General features: G+C 48.3%; 5 protein-coding genes across 5 annotated transcripts; 1 reads left to right on the top strand and 4 right to left on the bottom strand.

Moving 5' to 3' along the window:
- Positions 1 to 45: 45 nt before the first annotated feature.
- Positions 46 to 2,574, bottom strand: AXL2 (Axl2p; the record flags this gene model as incomplete). The annotated part of the gene is made up of 1 exon (XM_024857209.1): positions 46 to 2,574. The coding sequence occupies one exon, from the start codon at positions 2,572 to 2,574 to the stop codon at positions 46 to 48; it is 2,529 nt and encodes an 842-aa protein (XP_024714345.1).
- A 759-nt stretch (positions 2,575 to 3,333) lies between these two features.
- On the bottom strand, positions 3,334 to 4,212 carry C7M61_001810 (uncharacterized protein; the record flags this gene model as incomplete). Its single annotated transcript, XM_024857208.1, has 1 exon — positions 3,334 to 4,212. The coding sequence occupies one exon, from the start codon at positions 4,210 to 4,212 to the stop codon at positions 3,334 to 3,336; it is 879 nt and encodes a 292-aa protein (XP_024714344.1).
- A 216-nt stretch (positions 4,213 to 4,428) lies between these two features.
- SOH1 (Soh1p) lies at positions 4,429 to 4,926 on the bottom strand (the record flags this gene model as incomplete). Its single annotated transcript, XM_024857207.1, has 1 exon — positions 4,429 to 4,926. The coding sequence occupies one exon, from the start codon at positions 4,924 to 4,926 to the stop codon at positions 4,429 to 4,431; it is 498 nt and encodes a 165-aa protein (XP_024714343.1).
- A 175-nt stretch (positions 4,927 to 5,101) lies between these two features.
- Positions 5,102 to 5,488, top strand: DUO1 (Duo1p; the record flags this gene model as incomplete). The annotated part of the gene is made up of 1 exon (XM_024857206.1): positions 5,102 to 5,488. The coding sequence occupies one exon, from the start codon at positions 5,102 to 5,104 to the stop codon at positions 5,486 to 5,488; it is 387 nt and encodes a 128-aa protein (XP_024714342.1).
- A 57-nt stretch (positions 5,489 to 5,545) lies between these two features.
- PYC2 (pyruvate carboxylase 2) lies at positions 5,546 to 9,082 on the bottom strand (the record flags this gene model as incomplete). The annotated part of the gene is made up of 1 exon (XM_024857205.1): positions 5,546 to 9,082. One exon carries the CDS (start codon positions 9,080 to 9,082, stop codon positions 5,546 to 5,548), a length of 3,537 nt encoding a protein of 1,178 aa, XP_024714341.1.
- Between the last annotated feature and the right edge of the window lie 5,678 nt (positions 9,083 to 14,760).

The raw sequence follows: 14,760 nt of genomic DNA, 5'->3' as shown, positions 1-14,760 counted from the left end.
ATGAAACCGTGAAACCCGAAGGAAATGCAAAGACAAACAACTCAATTAATCACTTTCACCGCTTTCGCCGTCGTGAAATTGAGCAGTCTCACCTGAAAACTCCATGGTAGGAGTATGGGAAGAGTCCCTCAAACTTCCCTTTCTGGTGAATTCAACCAATTTGGCCTTGCTATCGTTACCTGAGCCAAATGGGAAGTCACTGCGAAGATCATCAGAGTAAACTGATGTCTTCGATGCATTCTTTGCAAAGTTGCCGGATGGATCGAGATTCGTATTCACTGGGGTATGCTCTGGATTATTGAGAAGGAACGTTTCGGAGTCGGGAGACTCCACAAGAGCATCCTTTGACTTTCTCCATTCGTAGTTTCCCACCGAGGTTTGCACGGCCTTGAATTCATCCCCTCCTATGCTTGAGTTAGCGTCATTAAAGTATCTTGACATCAAGTGATAGTTGGAAGACTCATTATTGTCGTTGCGGTACAACGTGTCCTTGTTTTGACGGTTATCTTCCTCTGCAATGTTTCTGAGATTCATGCTTTGGGCTGCTCTCTTCCTTGGCAGAGAGGTATTAGATTGAGAGTCGCCGACAATGTTACCATCGCTGTCGAGTCTCTGGATATTAGCTGATGAACCACTCTCTCCGATTATATGGTCAAGAGAGTTTCTCAGGAAAAGTGGAGTCATACCAGGAGACTGGGAAGTGGATCTTCTTGCCTCATCATCAACAAGACGAACAGCGAAGAGTTCCTCCGTGTTCACAGTACTGTTCGAGATTTCAGAAGCGTGTCTTTGTTGCATGAGCTTGTTCTTAATTGCAGTTAAGTCAGACTCGTCCTTGGCTCTCCATGATTTCATTGGCTTCTCAGAAGCGTCGAAATATTTCGAGTTGGAATCGCTATCAACGTGGGTCACAGAAGACAGCGTAGAAGCCGAATCGTCATCAAGTTTCAACGCGTTCAAGGCACCAAGTTGATGAGGTGTCTCGGTGTGATCGTCCATATCATGCGTCACTCCAATGCCTGGACCATCAATAACGGTCTCCTCCATAGACTTGTCGTTCTCCTCCTCGTCATTTCTTCTCTTCTTTCTGCAACACAAGAAGAAGATTAAGAGAAGAGCCAAGATGAGGAAGAAACAAGGAATACCAATTGAGAGACCGAGGATCAAGGCCTTGCGGTTGTTACCACCAGACAGCGATCTGTTGACCGAATCGGAGGTTGTAGATGCAGATGCTGAGGAGCTGGAGGTTGGCGACGCAGTTGCAGAAGAACTCGAGCTAGTGGATGAGCTAGATGTAACCTCTTTACGAACACCCTTGATGGAGAAGTCTCTAGACTCGGAGTCGAATGACGACTCTGCATCGATCAGCACCTTGACCAGCTTCAAATCTGATGGAGCCTGACCCAAGAGTGTCATGTTGGACTCGTCGTAGGACAACCAGCTGTCCGCGTTATCGTCGAGCGAGACACTGATTTTGGTATCATTGAAATCGGTGAAAAGCGAATGCATGATTTGGAATTCAAAGAACTCGCCTCTTGTGGCATTAACATCAGGCAAGTTCTTAAGAGTGAAAACAGAGCCAATTGACTCGAATCTGTATGGCAAATCCACGCTATTACCGTACTTGTCATTGACGACAATCGAGAAGTTATCGCTTCTCAGGGAGTTTGGGAAGGTTCCGCTCAACACGTAATTAGAGTCGTCAAAATTAACGTAAGAGGGGAGGTCGTCGGCGGTCACCGAGGAGATGTTGGCGCTTTCGATGGTGGAGCCATCCAAGTAGACCGAGGTCAAAACGGGCACCTGGTACTCAAAGTCCAAGCCAAAAGTGCCGTTGATCTTGATTGACTCGTTGAGCGAGGTGCTCAAGGAATGAGCGCCAACCAAGATGCTGAAGGTGGCCTCGGCTCCAGAAAAGCCATAGTAGTCGGAAGCGAGGAAGCTGAAGCCGTAGGACGACGAGGGCGCTATGTTGGACGTGACGTAAGGAACCGTTCCTGAGAACGACAAGTCGTCCGAGTTGAAAGTGACCCAACTGGGCAAGGATGTTCTGTCGCTGGAACGGCCGTAGTAGGCGATAATTGGTCGCAGGGCACCGTCCTTCTCTTCGAACATGTCTTCCGAGAGTTTTATGTTGAATTCCTCGCCCTCAGACAAAACGAGACCGCCTCTGCCGTTGGTGTTGCCGTACTTAGCAATTGTGGTGAACATGACATCCTGGGACGTCAACTTGATGCCCGTGCTGTTGGACACAAGCATGGAGTACTCTCTGGTCATTTCTGAGTCGTCCGAGTCGTCCTTTCCAGTCAATGTTATTTCAAAAGACGAGGCGTCCTTCTCCGATGGCGTGCCTGAAAAGGTTCGAGACAGCTCATCAAAAGAGAGCCAGTCAGGCAAGCCCGAGACGGAGTAGGAGATGGAGCCACCGTTGTTGGACCGATACGTGAGGTAGGCAATGGTGAACTCGTAAGGCTGGTTGACACGAGCCACATTGGGGAGCTGTTCATCCATGGGCCATCCTAGGTAGATGGCATAGACCACCGCCTGGAGGAGTAGTAGGAGACGGAGGAGCATGGGATGGGGGAGCCTTTAACTAGATAGCCGGGCTGGAATCGACTAAAGCAGCGATAAAGTTTGGTGGGATGGGAAGAAGAAAAAGAAGAAAAAGAAGTTTTGTACGCCGTGGAGGTGGAACGAATTGGGACAACGCCGCTCCCACCACTCCTTCTTGGTGCAAGGAACGGCTGCGAAATGCTGCTAAAAACAATTAATATGCCTGCAAGTCTCACCAGAATAGAGGTTTGAAAAGCGTGTAGCGACAACAACGCAGGACAAAACTCGGGGTCGCGTTTTTGACAGGCACCAGGGTTTGCAGCCAAGGGTAGGGGGGTGGTTTTGGGGGTTTTTGATTTCAGGGTATTTTTAAAGTGGTCTTTGGGTTGGCAACTACATGTCGATAAACTCTTATTTGTTTAATTCACCAGGCTATTCGTATATTATTATGTACTGGACCAACGGCTTTGTTACGTAGACGAGTTGGTGAGGTTCGCGCGACGCGAAAACAAATAATACGCACCTACCGTTCCCGCCTAGGACACGCACCAGATATGCTCTTTTCGTAAAATGCCTGGCAAAGCGTGTCTGCAAGTAATTTCGACTCTGGCGCCGGGCACGAAATGTGCACCTTCCGGTTTTGTGGGTTTCATGGCTGCTTTGGTCACAGAGTGAGATCCCAAGCCCCAGGCTCGCCAGTGGAAGCCTGTTTCCACGGCGCATGCCCAAGCCTATTGTGGTCCGATGACGACCCGATTGTCCCTCAGTCTAGACTCCTCTTCACAACCATCTCGGGAGAATATACACAACCCCGATGGCAGCGTACCCGAACAAAAGTCCCACTAGCTTCTCGGCTATCAGGTGGAAGTACATGTTGGTCATGAGCAACATGAACCACCAGAGTGCCATCAAGATAACGGCGGCAATTTGTGGGGTCGTATTAAGCGTGTCCACGAGTTTGGCAGGGAAGTTGGGTCCTCTCAATCTCTCGATATTTCTTCTAAACTGGCTCCAGCCTCTCCAGAACGGCTTGATCTCGAAAAAGAGATACAACGACGAGTGCACCAATAAAAACACATGCCCCAGCGGGTCGTGGCCGCCTTCCCAGGAGCCTCGAAGCGCACGGCATGCAAATGAAGAGACTTTCTGTGAGTGGAACATCCCATCGACTTCCTCAAAAAGGTGAGCCCAGTGTTTGCCATCAGGAACCACACATCTACCACCAGTGTAAACAAAAACCCTGTCCATGATGGGCAACCCGAAACACCACTGGGTAAACAACGTCCACCACAATGTCGCTGCAAAATACCTAGCAATTGCTGTGATCAACACTCTCTGGCTCGGTTCGTTCTTCCTCCTCAGCACCACCACAGCGTAGAAGAAAATAATCACCATCGTGGTCCACGCCCATCCTTTCTTGACAAAGTACTGGTTGAAGATATTATTTTTGTCATTGTAGTAGTTGTAAACCTCCGACTGGTCTGAGTATAGATGGAGCAACTTGCCTATGGCAAAGTTGAGGGCAAACGAGAGAATGAAAGCAAGCTCTGCAACTGAGATTCTCCATTTTTGTTTCAAGCTTCGTGAAAAGCTTTCGAGTCTTTGGAAGTCTCTATCATACCTCGTGTCCCCTTCTGAAGGATTGGAAACAGGAGGCATTACTGATCTAAAGAGGTGTCCTTTGACTTTTGCGAGTGCGACATGTATGTACTTGCACCCAAATCCTGTGAGCCTGATGGTATCTCGATAGTTGCGCTAAAGCAGATGATATCTGAAGATTTTGAATTTATGGTTCGTATATAATACACTTTGGGGCTTCTCTTTATTGGAAGCTTTTGAATGACCAAATTGTGGGTCATGTGGGTTTTCGACATTTTACGTTTCCTTGGCTTTATCACCCGCCTCTCCGTCTGGCTTTTCTTCTTGTTTACTCTGCTCATCCACGTCCATAGCACTATCGTCCTTTGGATGGTCAGCCTTGTTGGTGTCTGCCTGTGATGCATTCTGCTGATCCTGTTCCAGATCTTTCCCATCCTTAGACTCGTTATGAATAGAATTGATTTCGTCAACTCCCTGCCACTTCTTCACCATATCATTCATTAGACTGTTCATGAGGTCTGGGTTTGTAATCTGTTTTCGGAACTCCTCGTTCTGTAGTAGCGTCAAGATGTGTAGACAGTTGGGATACACCAAGTGCTTGGCGTATTTTGGATCCCTCCAGTAGTTGAGATACTCGAGGTAATTGATAAATGCTGGGTCGTTGAAATAGTCGTTCTGCGCTAGAAAGTTGACGTATTGGATATTTGCAAGCGATTGAACAAACTCTAGTTCCACCTCCCATCGTGTGGGCAAGTCATCGGGCTGTTCAGACATGATGGATCAGATGAAGTAAGCAGCTTTCTTTTGGTGAAGTAAGACTCCAGTCTATGGCCCAAGTTTGGTGTATCTTTCAGGTTCTGATGGAAATATGTAAGGTAGATGCGAGATCTCAGACGTTAGTGCACTACTGCTCAACTCACAACAACAAACTCATATACAACAAACCACCATGTCGCGACAATTGGCGCTTGAAAAAGAGCTTCAACAAGTCAAAAGCCTAAATAAAACTGTTGATACACTCCTTGAAACAATTTCCAATGCCCAAACGAACATAGCAGATACCAAAAGCGCCACAGATAGTGCAGGTGCTCTACTAGAAGATTGGATCAAGATATTGAACCAAACGGCATTTGTCAAGAATGCTTTACAAGATTCTCGCTGGAAAGGACAGAACGAAGATCAGGTTGAAGGCGCCGATGAGACCGCCGCTCAGACAGCTGACCTTGAAGCTGAGCTCAAGGCATTAGAAGATCAAAACAAGAAACTACAGAGTCAAATCGACTCTTACAAGAGACCGGACTCTCTGGACCGCTCGTCCAAGAGGCCAAAATACTAATGAGTTTGTTCATTCGTCACATGTATATTATGATTATTGGTTACAACATAAACTGTATCACTTGAAGATGCTCGTGATCAAGTCAGCAGAGTCGACGGAGTCGCCCTCTCTGATCAAAACATCTCCCACTTTACCGCTGACTGGCGCACTGATGACCATCTCCATTTTCATGGCACTCAAAACGGCAACAGGGTCACCCTTCTTGACCTCCTGGTCCTTCTTGACTCTGATCTCGAGCACAACACCGGCCATTGGAGCACCAACGTCGTTAGGCTGAGTGGCCTTTGAACGGGTCACGGTCTCGATCGAAATGGTCTTGTCGTCGATAGTAACAGATCTCATCTCACCGTTCAACTCGAAGAACACCTCACGAGTACCGGTCTTCTTGGAAATCTCACCAATTGCCAACAACTTGATGATCAAAGTCTTACCTTGCTCAATGTCAACAACCATCTCCTCATTGATGTCCAATGGTTTCAAGAAGTATCTGGTTGGCAAGACAGACAAGTCACCGTATTTCTCAACAATGGCACGGAAGTCTTCGTAAACCTTAGGGTACATGACGTAGGAAGCAATGTCACATTCGTCGATGTTGTCACCGTAACGGGACACCAACTCCTGCTTCACCTTGACAAAGTCGATTGGAGGCAAGGTCAAGCCTGGTCTCTGGTCCAACTTAGCTCTCTTATTGCCCAACATGTTGGATCTAAGAGGCTCTGGGAACCCACCGTATGGCGTACCCATCAAACCCTCCATGAAGTCAAGAACAGAACCTGGGAAATCAAGCTCAGGAGCCAACTTGATGACATCCTCTTCGGTCAAGTTGTTGGAGACCATGAACTGGGCCAAATCACCAACCACCTTGGAGGTTGGGGTAACCTTGACAACATCGCCCAAAAGCTTGTTGGCGACCTTGTACTTCTCCTTGGTCAACAACCACTTCTCACCCAAACCCAACTGTTGAGCCTGGAAGATCAAGTTGGTCAACTGCCCACCAGGAATCTCGTGCTGGTAAACCTCTGGATCTGGACCCTTCAAGTCTGCCTCGAAGCACGAGTATAAGAGTCTCATCTGGGCCCAGTAGTTGTCGAGTTCTCTAACCAAGCTCTCGTCCAAACCGTGGTTCACCTCACCCTCAAGGGAGGCAAGCAAGGCACTGATGGATGGCTGAGAAGTCATACCAGACATCGAGTTGGAAGCGGCATCAACAACGTCAGCACCGGCCTTGGCAGCAGCATCCATACTGGCGACACCGGTACCTGCGGAGTCGTGGGTGTGAACGTGAATAGGAATGTCTGGGTACTTCTTCTTGATAGCACCGATCAAGAGAGATGCAGCCTTTGGCTTCATGGTACCGGCCATATCCTTGATACCAATGAAATGAGTACCCATCTCGACAATCTTGTCAACAACGTTCAAGTAGTAATCCAAGTTGTACTTCTTGTTAGGGTTCAACATGTCACCGGAGAAACAAACAGTGGCTTCAACAACACCACCGGCCTTCTTGACGGCATCAACACCGACCTTCAATTGGTCCAAGTCGTTGAGAGCATCAAAGACTCTGAAGATGTCAACACCGTTGTCCTTAGCCTCCTTGACAAACTGGTCAATGGCATTGTCAGGCAAAGAAGAGTAAGCAACACCGTTGGCACCTCTTAACAACATCTGGAAGGGGATGTTAGGAACCAACTCTCTCAACTTTCTCAAACGAGCCCAAGGATCCTCATGAAGGAATCTCATGGACACATCGAAGGTTGCACCACCCCAACACTCCAAAGAGAAGGCGCCGTTCAAAGCATGAGCGGTAGTAGGGGCAATGTTGAGCAAGTCAATAGTTCTCACACGGGTAGCCAACAAGGACTGGTGAGCGTCTCTCCAGGTGGTGTCGGTGATCAAAGTACCCTTGAAGTCGTTGACCTGCTTGGCGAACTTCTCGGGGCCAAGCTCGAGAAGAACCTGTCTCCAACCTCTTGGTTTAACTGGAGAATCGACATCAATGGCAATACCAGTCTTGGGGTCGTGCAAGATAGGAATCAAGGCCTCGGTGAGAAGCTTAGGCATACCAACCTGGCCCTTAATAGAAGAACCATTGACAGCCAAGTCACCCAAGTAGCTCAACAACTTGGTGGCTCTGTTCTGCGAGGAGATCATTCTGAACAAGGATGGAGTGTCGTCGATGAAAGTGGTCCAGCAGTTACCCTGGATGAAAGTCTCGTTGGTAAGCAAAGCCAACAAGAAAGGAATGTTAGTCTTGACACCTCTGATTCTGAATTCAATCAAAGCTCTCAACATCTTTCTTCTGGCAATCTCGTAGGTGGAACCGGAACAAGAGCACTTGACCAACATCGAGTCGTAGTGGGGAGAAATGACGGAACCAGCAAAACCGTTACCACCGTCCAATCTCACACCATTACCACCAGCAGAACGGTAGACCTCAATCTTACCAGTGTCTGGCTGGAAGTTCTTGGCTGGGTCCTCAGTGGTAATTCTGCACTGAATGGCAAAACCACGAGTGGTGATCTTGTCCTGGAGCAAGCCCAATTGCTGCAAGGAAGCACCAGCAGCGATTTGGATTTGAGCAGCGACGATATCGACACCGGTGATCTCCTCGGTGATTGTGTGCTCAACCTGGATTCTTGGGTTGATCTCAATAAAGTAGTGTCTGTTCTGCTCGTCAACGAGGAACTCGGCGGTACCAGCGTTTCTGTAGTTAGCAGACTTGGCCAACTTGACAGCGTCAGTCAAAATAGCGTCTCTGACAGACTTTGGCAAGTTCTTTGCAGGAGCAATTTCAACGACCTTTTGGTGTCTTCTCTGAACAGAGCAGTCTCTCTCGAACAAGTGAATGACATTACCGTAGTTGTCCGCAAGCAATTGCACCTCAATGTGCTTTGGCTTGTCCAAGAATCTCTCGATGAAACAAGTACCGTTACCGAAAGCAGTCAAAGCTTCAGACTTGGCTCTGTTGAAGGCGTCTTCGATGGAGTCGCCCTCTCTGACGACTCTCATACCACGACCACCACCACCAAAAGCAGCCTTGATGATGACGGGGAAGCCGTACTTCTGGACAAACTTGGCGGCCTCTTCAGTGGAGTCAATTGGGCCTGGAGTACCGGGAACGACAGGCACGTCGTTGTTCAAAGCCAAGGTTCTGGCAGAAACCTTGTCACCGACGGCGTCAATGGTGGTGTGGGAAGGACCGATCCAGGCAATTCCAGCCTCTTCGACCTTGCGAGCAAAAGTGGAGTTCTCAGAGAGGAAACCGTAGCCTGGGTGGATCATGTTCACATTGTGCTTCTTGGCGATGCTGATGATCTCGTCAATCTGCAAGTAGGCCTGGACAGGGGAGAACTGGCCCTTTTTGCCAATGACGTAGGACTCGTCGGCCTTCAATCTGTGCATGGACAATCTATCCTCGTGGGCGTAGATGGCCACTGTTTGCATGGACAACTCATGAGCGGTTCTGAAGATTCTGATGGGGATCTCACCTCTGTTGGCCACGAGAATTTTGTTCATGGGCCCCAAGACGGTGGAGTCTCTCCGCATCTGGTTGATCTTGGCACGGTCCGAGGTGGATGTGGCAAGAGAAGTCATGATGAGAAAAGTGGGAGGTAGCTGGAGTGGGAAAGCAGCGATAGATTAAAGATAACGTTGCCGGAGAACTGCAGAGAGCACGGAGCAAAAAGCCGGTGTGCTGAGGAAGATGGAAGGGTAGCGGGGGCGATTGGGAAGGATTGGCGTCGGCCGAGATCGCAGAAAACGGCTAATAAATAAGGATGTGAAAAAGGGCTGCCGATTGAGTTTTCAGGCTGCACCGGCCGACTTTATATGTCGAAGAAAGTCCGAGGATAAGCTTGGGGCTGTCCTGCACGGCGTCTAGGAGATTGAAGTCCGAGCAGCTCGGCGCGCCCAGGGCTCCGAAGGACTATGATTTAGAGCTTTTTTGGAATGGGATATAAATATAAGAGGTTTTGTTGAAGTGCCATGAAGAAATTCGATTTTGTCTTTACTCTCTTTTTCCCGAAAGCAAGGGCTTATCGGGTGGCCCGCGGATGAGTTGCGGCTTCAGTATGGGTTCTTGCGCAGTCACTGCGGCGGAACATCGTAACATGCCAATTGGCCAGTTTCTACAAAAATCCAACGGTCTGGTGGTGTGACAATTTCGCTGGCGAGAGAAACCCGTTGATGACGTAATTTTTCAGGATTATCCACCAATCACAGCGCTCAATGGCCGTGACGTCGACGGGGTGAAAAATCTCGGAGTCTCGCCGATGAATCATCGCTGCAAATGCCCATGCGGCGTCCAGCGAGCCGGGCCAATAAGCAGGCCCTGGCCTCGATAAGGCTGAGGAACAAAGCTTGTGACTTTTTCATTTTTCTTTCGGACTTTCGCCGAGCGTAGCCAAGACGGTTCAAGCGATGAGGTGACAATTGAATGAGAGGGTGAAGAAGAAGGGGCGGGTTTTGTGCCGAATGAAATGAAGCTATAGTCAGCGCTTTAAAAGAGTTCTTTTGTAGAAGGAATTTCCGAGAAAAAGGCCGAGTTTTCAGCGTCGGCCAGTGAAGCGCCAGGCGTCTAATGAGATCCACTGGAAGAGGCGCTTTGTGATCGCACGGGACTTGGACGTCCGTTACCGGGGCCCCCTTGCCTTTTGAAAAACATGATTGATTCAGGGAATTGCAAAATTGGATAGTAGAAAAGTACAAGATGGAAACGACAGAAAGGGATTTTTTTTTTATATTCCTGGGCTTCTCGGATAAATTTCACTTGTATGGTGCTGAGACTAAACCGGTCCGAGGCATGCTGATGTGCCTCGATGCAAGTCCAAGCAGGGGCTTCAGCATGTGGTTAGGAAGAACTAAAGTTTAAGGTAGGACACAGAATTAGAAGACAGATTTTGGGAAATACGGTAGAATTGGGTGATTTTATGAACAAGAACCAGTTTGTATTTGCAATAGGTGATGGCCCTTCGATGGGCAATAAGAGTGATGAAGCTGTAGTCAATCGACTAGACCCACAGGCTAACAAAGTTGATAACATTGGGCTTTGAGCGGCAAATTGTCGATCATGAAGCAGTTTTTCTGTTGCTTTCGGACCGATTCATGATAAGTATTCAGAGGAACAGTGTATAAATCAAGGCCAAAGGTTCACCTTATAGCTAAATTTGGGCCAGGGGGCGATCATTCAAGCCCGAGACAAAGCTGAATTGAACGGCTTAAAGATGAATAGAAAAATGAACTCATTGCTCGTAGTGTGATTCAAAACTCAATGTCTGCTTCTAGAGCCCCTACAAGGTTAATCAGGTCAACAGAACAAAGCTGGTCCTATAAAATTCCAAGTCATGATGCTGGGAAGAGCTTATGCACAAATATCTCAGCAAGTGAAAGCAAATAAAAATAGGAATATCATGGAAGAGGTTCGGTTGCAGTTTTTCTTAATTCCAAGCACACTGTAACAAAGTTGTCCGCTACTTATGCAATGTCAGAATGTTCCAGCTTACGTTAATTCCCCAAAATCCCCCTTCATCAGTCACTAGCCCCTAGGCATTCAGGCGTGATAATAACGCTCCTAGCCTAAGTTCAAAGAAATCCACTTTCCACCGCTCTACATCACTCATTTACGCCGATGAACCTCCATCACACAAACCCCAAACGTCAGCAAATCTCCAAAAAACGTCAGCACACAAACACCTCACCGCCACAGCGGGCCGAAGCAACCCGTGCTCAGCAACAGCCCACCGGCGACCAACGTCACACTACGCCAGCACTGCCAAATTCTGCAAAATTCTCCAAAAAGTCCCCTCTGCTGATTTGCTTTGTGGAACCACACATTGTATGCCCCGTCCCCGCTCGAGTCTCGTTACCACCGGCTGCTTAAGAATCAGGCTACCACGAGGCCGCGGGTAGGTAATGGCGAGGCGTGGAGAGGTAGTGAACGGGAGAGGCAAGGGAGTAGAATTATCAGAATTAACAGAAACGGTAATTGAGAGAGGAAGTTAAAAACTATTAAGAAGAAAAAATAAATCAATTCATCAAGGGCCTCCCACGAGTTCACCTAGCTCTCCGCGAGCAATTCGCAGCCATGCACCAAATCCCGAACAAACCGACCACCGCACAAAGGCATCTCACGACAGCGAACGCAAAACAAACGCAACAGCTGCAAACGCAACAATCCCTGGAAACATCAAAGCACCACAGCACCAAACGCAACCCCTTTTTCAGCTCCGCTCCGATCCCGCCTAAATTCTCCCCTTCCACCGCAGAACCCTGGCCCAGCAATCCCCCCATTCTCCGCCTGTGACTAACACTGCCTGGTGCGATGGCGCTGGGGCCTTATCAGTGTGCTCGGTGCAGGGCTCGCTTGGAATTGGCTGAGATGACAGCTTTTCTCGCTGTTTTTTTCCGCACCAGCGGGCCAGAGGAGACAAGAAATCTGCCCTGAAGGGAAAGTGGGCCGACCGATGGGCGTAGAGGGTGTGGCGTCAGAGCAAGTCGAGCAGGGGAAACAAAAGAGTGACCAATAAATTACAAAAAAAAAAACAACAACGAAACAAAGTTCGCCAAAAACCGCCAAAACCGCCAAAGCACAAAGTGAAAACCCTGGCTAACTTGGCCAACTTGCCGGTAGAATCGGCCCTAAAGGCTAAGGCTGGTGCCTGGTTGCTTCTCCGCGGTGGCACCACCCCTCTGCTTAGAAAGCGTCCCAGGCGCTAGCGCACAGGAATACCCGAGCACCCAACGTGCCGCGAAAGCTCTATATAAATCAGCTGCGGGATCCGCTTCTTTTTCTTCCAATCCACATATACCCCATGATTAGAGCATTTTCGACTTCTGCCTTTGCCGCCTTCAAGAACGAGTCTGTCACCCAATTCAGCAACGTGGCCCGTGCCGCTGCCCCACCTAAGAAGTGGCAGCCTACCAAGGGTAACTCTTTCAGATCGTTTGCAGAGTACAGATTGAAGGCCGTCAACCAGTCGCCTTTGAAGCTCAGATCCAAGGCCAAGAAGGAGTAGAGCTGGTCTCTCGACCTTGGGCTACGACTAAAAAAAAGCTTTTAAAATTAGGCTGGGTCAGGGGACCCAGATGGTGTATTCACTTCTTGTATAGCTAGAATTTTTCACATAAATTTTTTCAGACGCTGTGAATTGTACTGTAGCCGCACCTCGCTACGCCGCGCTGTGTGCAGGAGATAGGGCCCCGATAGCGCAACCACGGGCTTTCAAGTGCGAGCATTACCCTGTAATACCCGAACGCCCGCGGTGTGCTAACGGCCGAAAGCGGAGACTGGGTTTAGGAACTAAAGGTATTTCACGCCGAGCGGGTGGTTCCCATTCGATTATTTTGAATTCCCCGCTGGATTTGAAAAATTTTAGCTTGACTAATTTTCGGATGTTGTGGCAGGGTCCTAAACCCGAAGCGGTGCTAGTAGACAAGAGAGGAGAGCCGATTCAACAACAAATACGTCATTTTGGATTGTCCGCTGAATGGGGTGTTTCTACGGAACAGACCGGGATCCGTCATTGTGCTTTGTTTGGCTGGAGGTTCAATGTGTGGTGTTGCAGCCGTGCTGTAGCTGTATGGCTGCTATGTATTGGGACAAATAGTTCTGATTTGTAAAATTCGGCTAGGTTCGTATTTTCTCTCCTCGTGATTTACGGATCAATCCGGGTCTGGCGGTGTTTGGTGGAAATCGTGCAACCGTTGATGATGTCAGAACTCTTGGCGTGCTAGGGCTTTCGCCCTGTTAGCCGGAGCACATGCCAAACAGCCGAGGGGAGTGGGTTGGGGGGTTTTCTTGAGGAAGTGTTTTGTTATTGGATAGAGTGTTGAATAGAGAAGGGAAAGGTGGAGGTCAATTGAGCGGTGTTTGTAGAGGGCTTTCAGTCGAGGCATGAGGTAGTGAGCAGTGGAGTTTGTGTGATTCAACGATTGTGCAAATCCACGATTCAGCAAATGCTTAATCGAGAGATGGAGTTTAACTCTGAATTTGCCATTTAATTCCATGGGAATCCATCAATTGACTTAAATTACTCGTTTGACTTGCTAACTTTATGATTTGTGGTGCTCGAGGCAGTCAACTCGAGGCAGTCAATATTGAACAAGGCACAAGGATACGGATCTTCCATTGACCGAGCTTCCCATATCATAGCTTAAACGGACTGTTCGAACTTTATTAATTTTTCAAGGACTATGGAAGTATCGAGGAATCTGATTGAGGGTCTCGTTATCACCACTGTGAAGAGAAGCTGGCACCTCTATTCTCCATTTCAGCCTACACAAATCCGTAAATCTAACCCTATCTTAGGTGTGATGAATAGGAGAAGAGAAGAAAAAATTGTATGTACAGAGAGACAGCTTCTAGCCAGGCGTGGGAAGATCGCAAAGCTTGTTGGTGAGGTGCTTCTGATGCGTGGAACGAACAAGCCTAGAAGACTCCGTCCACATACGGAATGTGCCTGATCAACGCCACGGCGAATGGCGCTATAATGTTGATGGTGCCTTTGGTGGCACCTTACTTTTGCTCTGGCGTGGATTAAAGATTTACCAACCACGGAGCTCATTCATTAAGTATTGCCAAATAAGCCGGAAGCAAAGTAATTCACTTAATTATTCAGACAACTAACAAAGACCGCAGGATGTAGTAAACTTTGATGCCTTTACAATGTACAATGTTATTGAAAAATTTCAAGAAAGTAGCACATCACAGCATTATGAATCTTTACCAACAATTGACCACCTAATTTCACATCAAACCAATTCAATAATCACCTCACAGTTAGCGCCGTTCCATGCCAAACGCCAATTGAGCCATCGATTGCAAATCGCCAATCCATCAGTATTCTGCATCGCAAATTCCAGAGCTGCAGCAGGTACGCCAACACAAGTCGTCTTTAACTGAGAAGTGGACAATCTTCCACAAAATATTCCAAAACTTCGAACGAACTATTTATACCCAATTTTTCAACCTCATCTCTACACCATCTCCACACCATCTCTACAACCTACCATCCCGAACCCCCCAAAACCGACCCCCACAGAGGCTCATCAGGTCCCCCACCGCCGCATTTGCAGCCACTAGGTCCGCCTGCTGTCCCGTGCCTAATGCAGAATCCCGCCTGAACAAATATAGATCAGGCCCGCTATTTAGCGTATTGCACGCTGCATCCGGCCATAAGCTGCTCGGTTTCTTTTACACCATCACTCGTGATCAGAAGCGAGACACAAAGAGGATTTAAGCCAAAAGCACTTGGGGCCACCTCGTTTGCTAAACG

Source organism: Candidozyma pseudohaemuli (genome assembly GCF_003013735.1).
Source record: "Candidozyma pseudohaemuli strain B12108 chromosome Unknown scaffold00003, whole genome shotgun sequence".
Lineage (NCBI taxonomy): Eukaryota > Fungi > Ascomycota > Pichiomycetes > Serinales > Metschnikowiaceae > Candidozyma > Candidozyma pseudohaemuli.
Note: the sequence above shows the minus strand (reverse complement) of the source record. Positions and strands in the feature narration are given on the sequence as shown.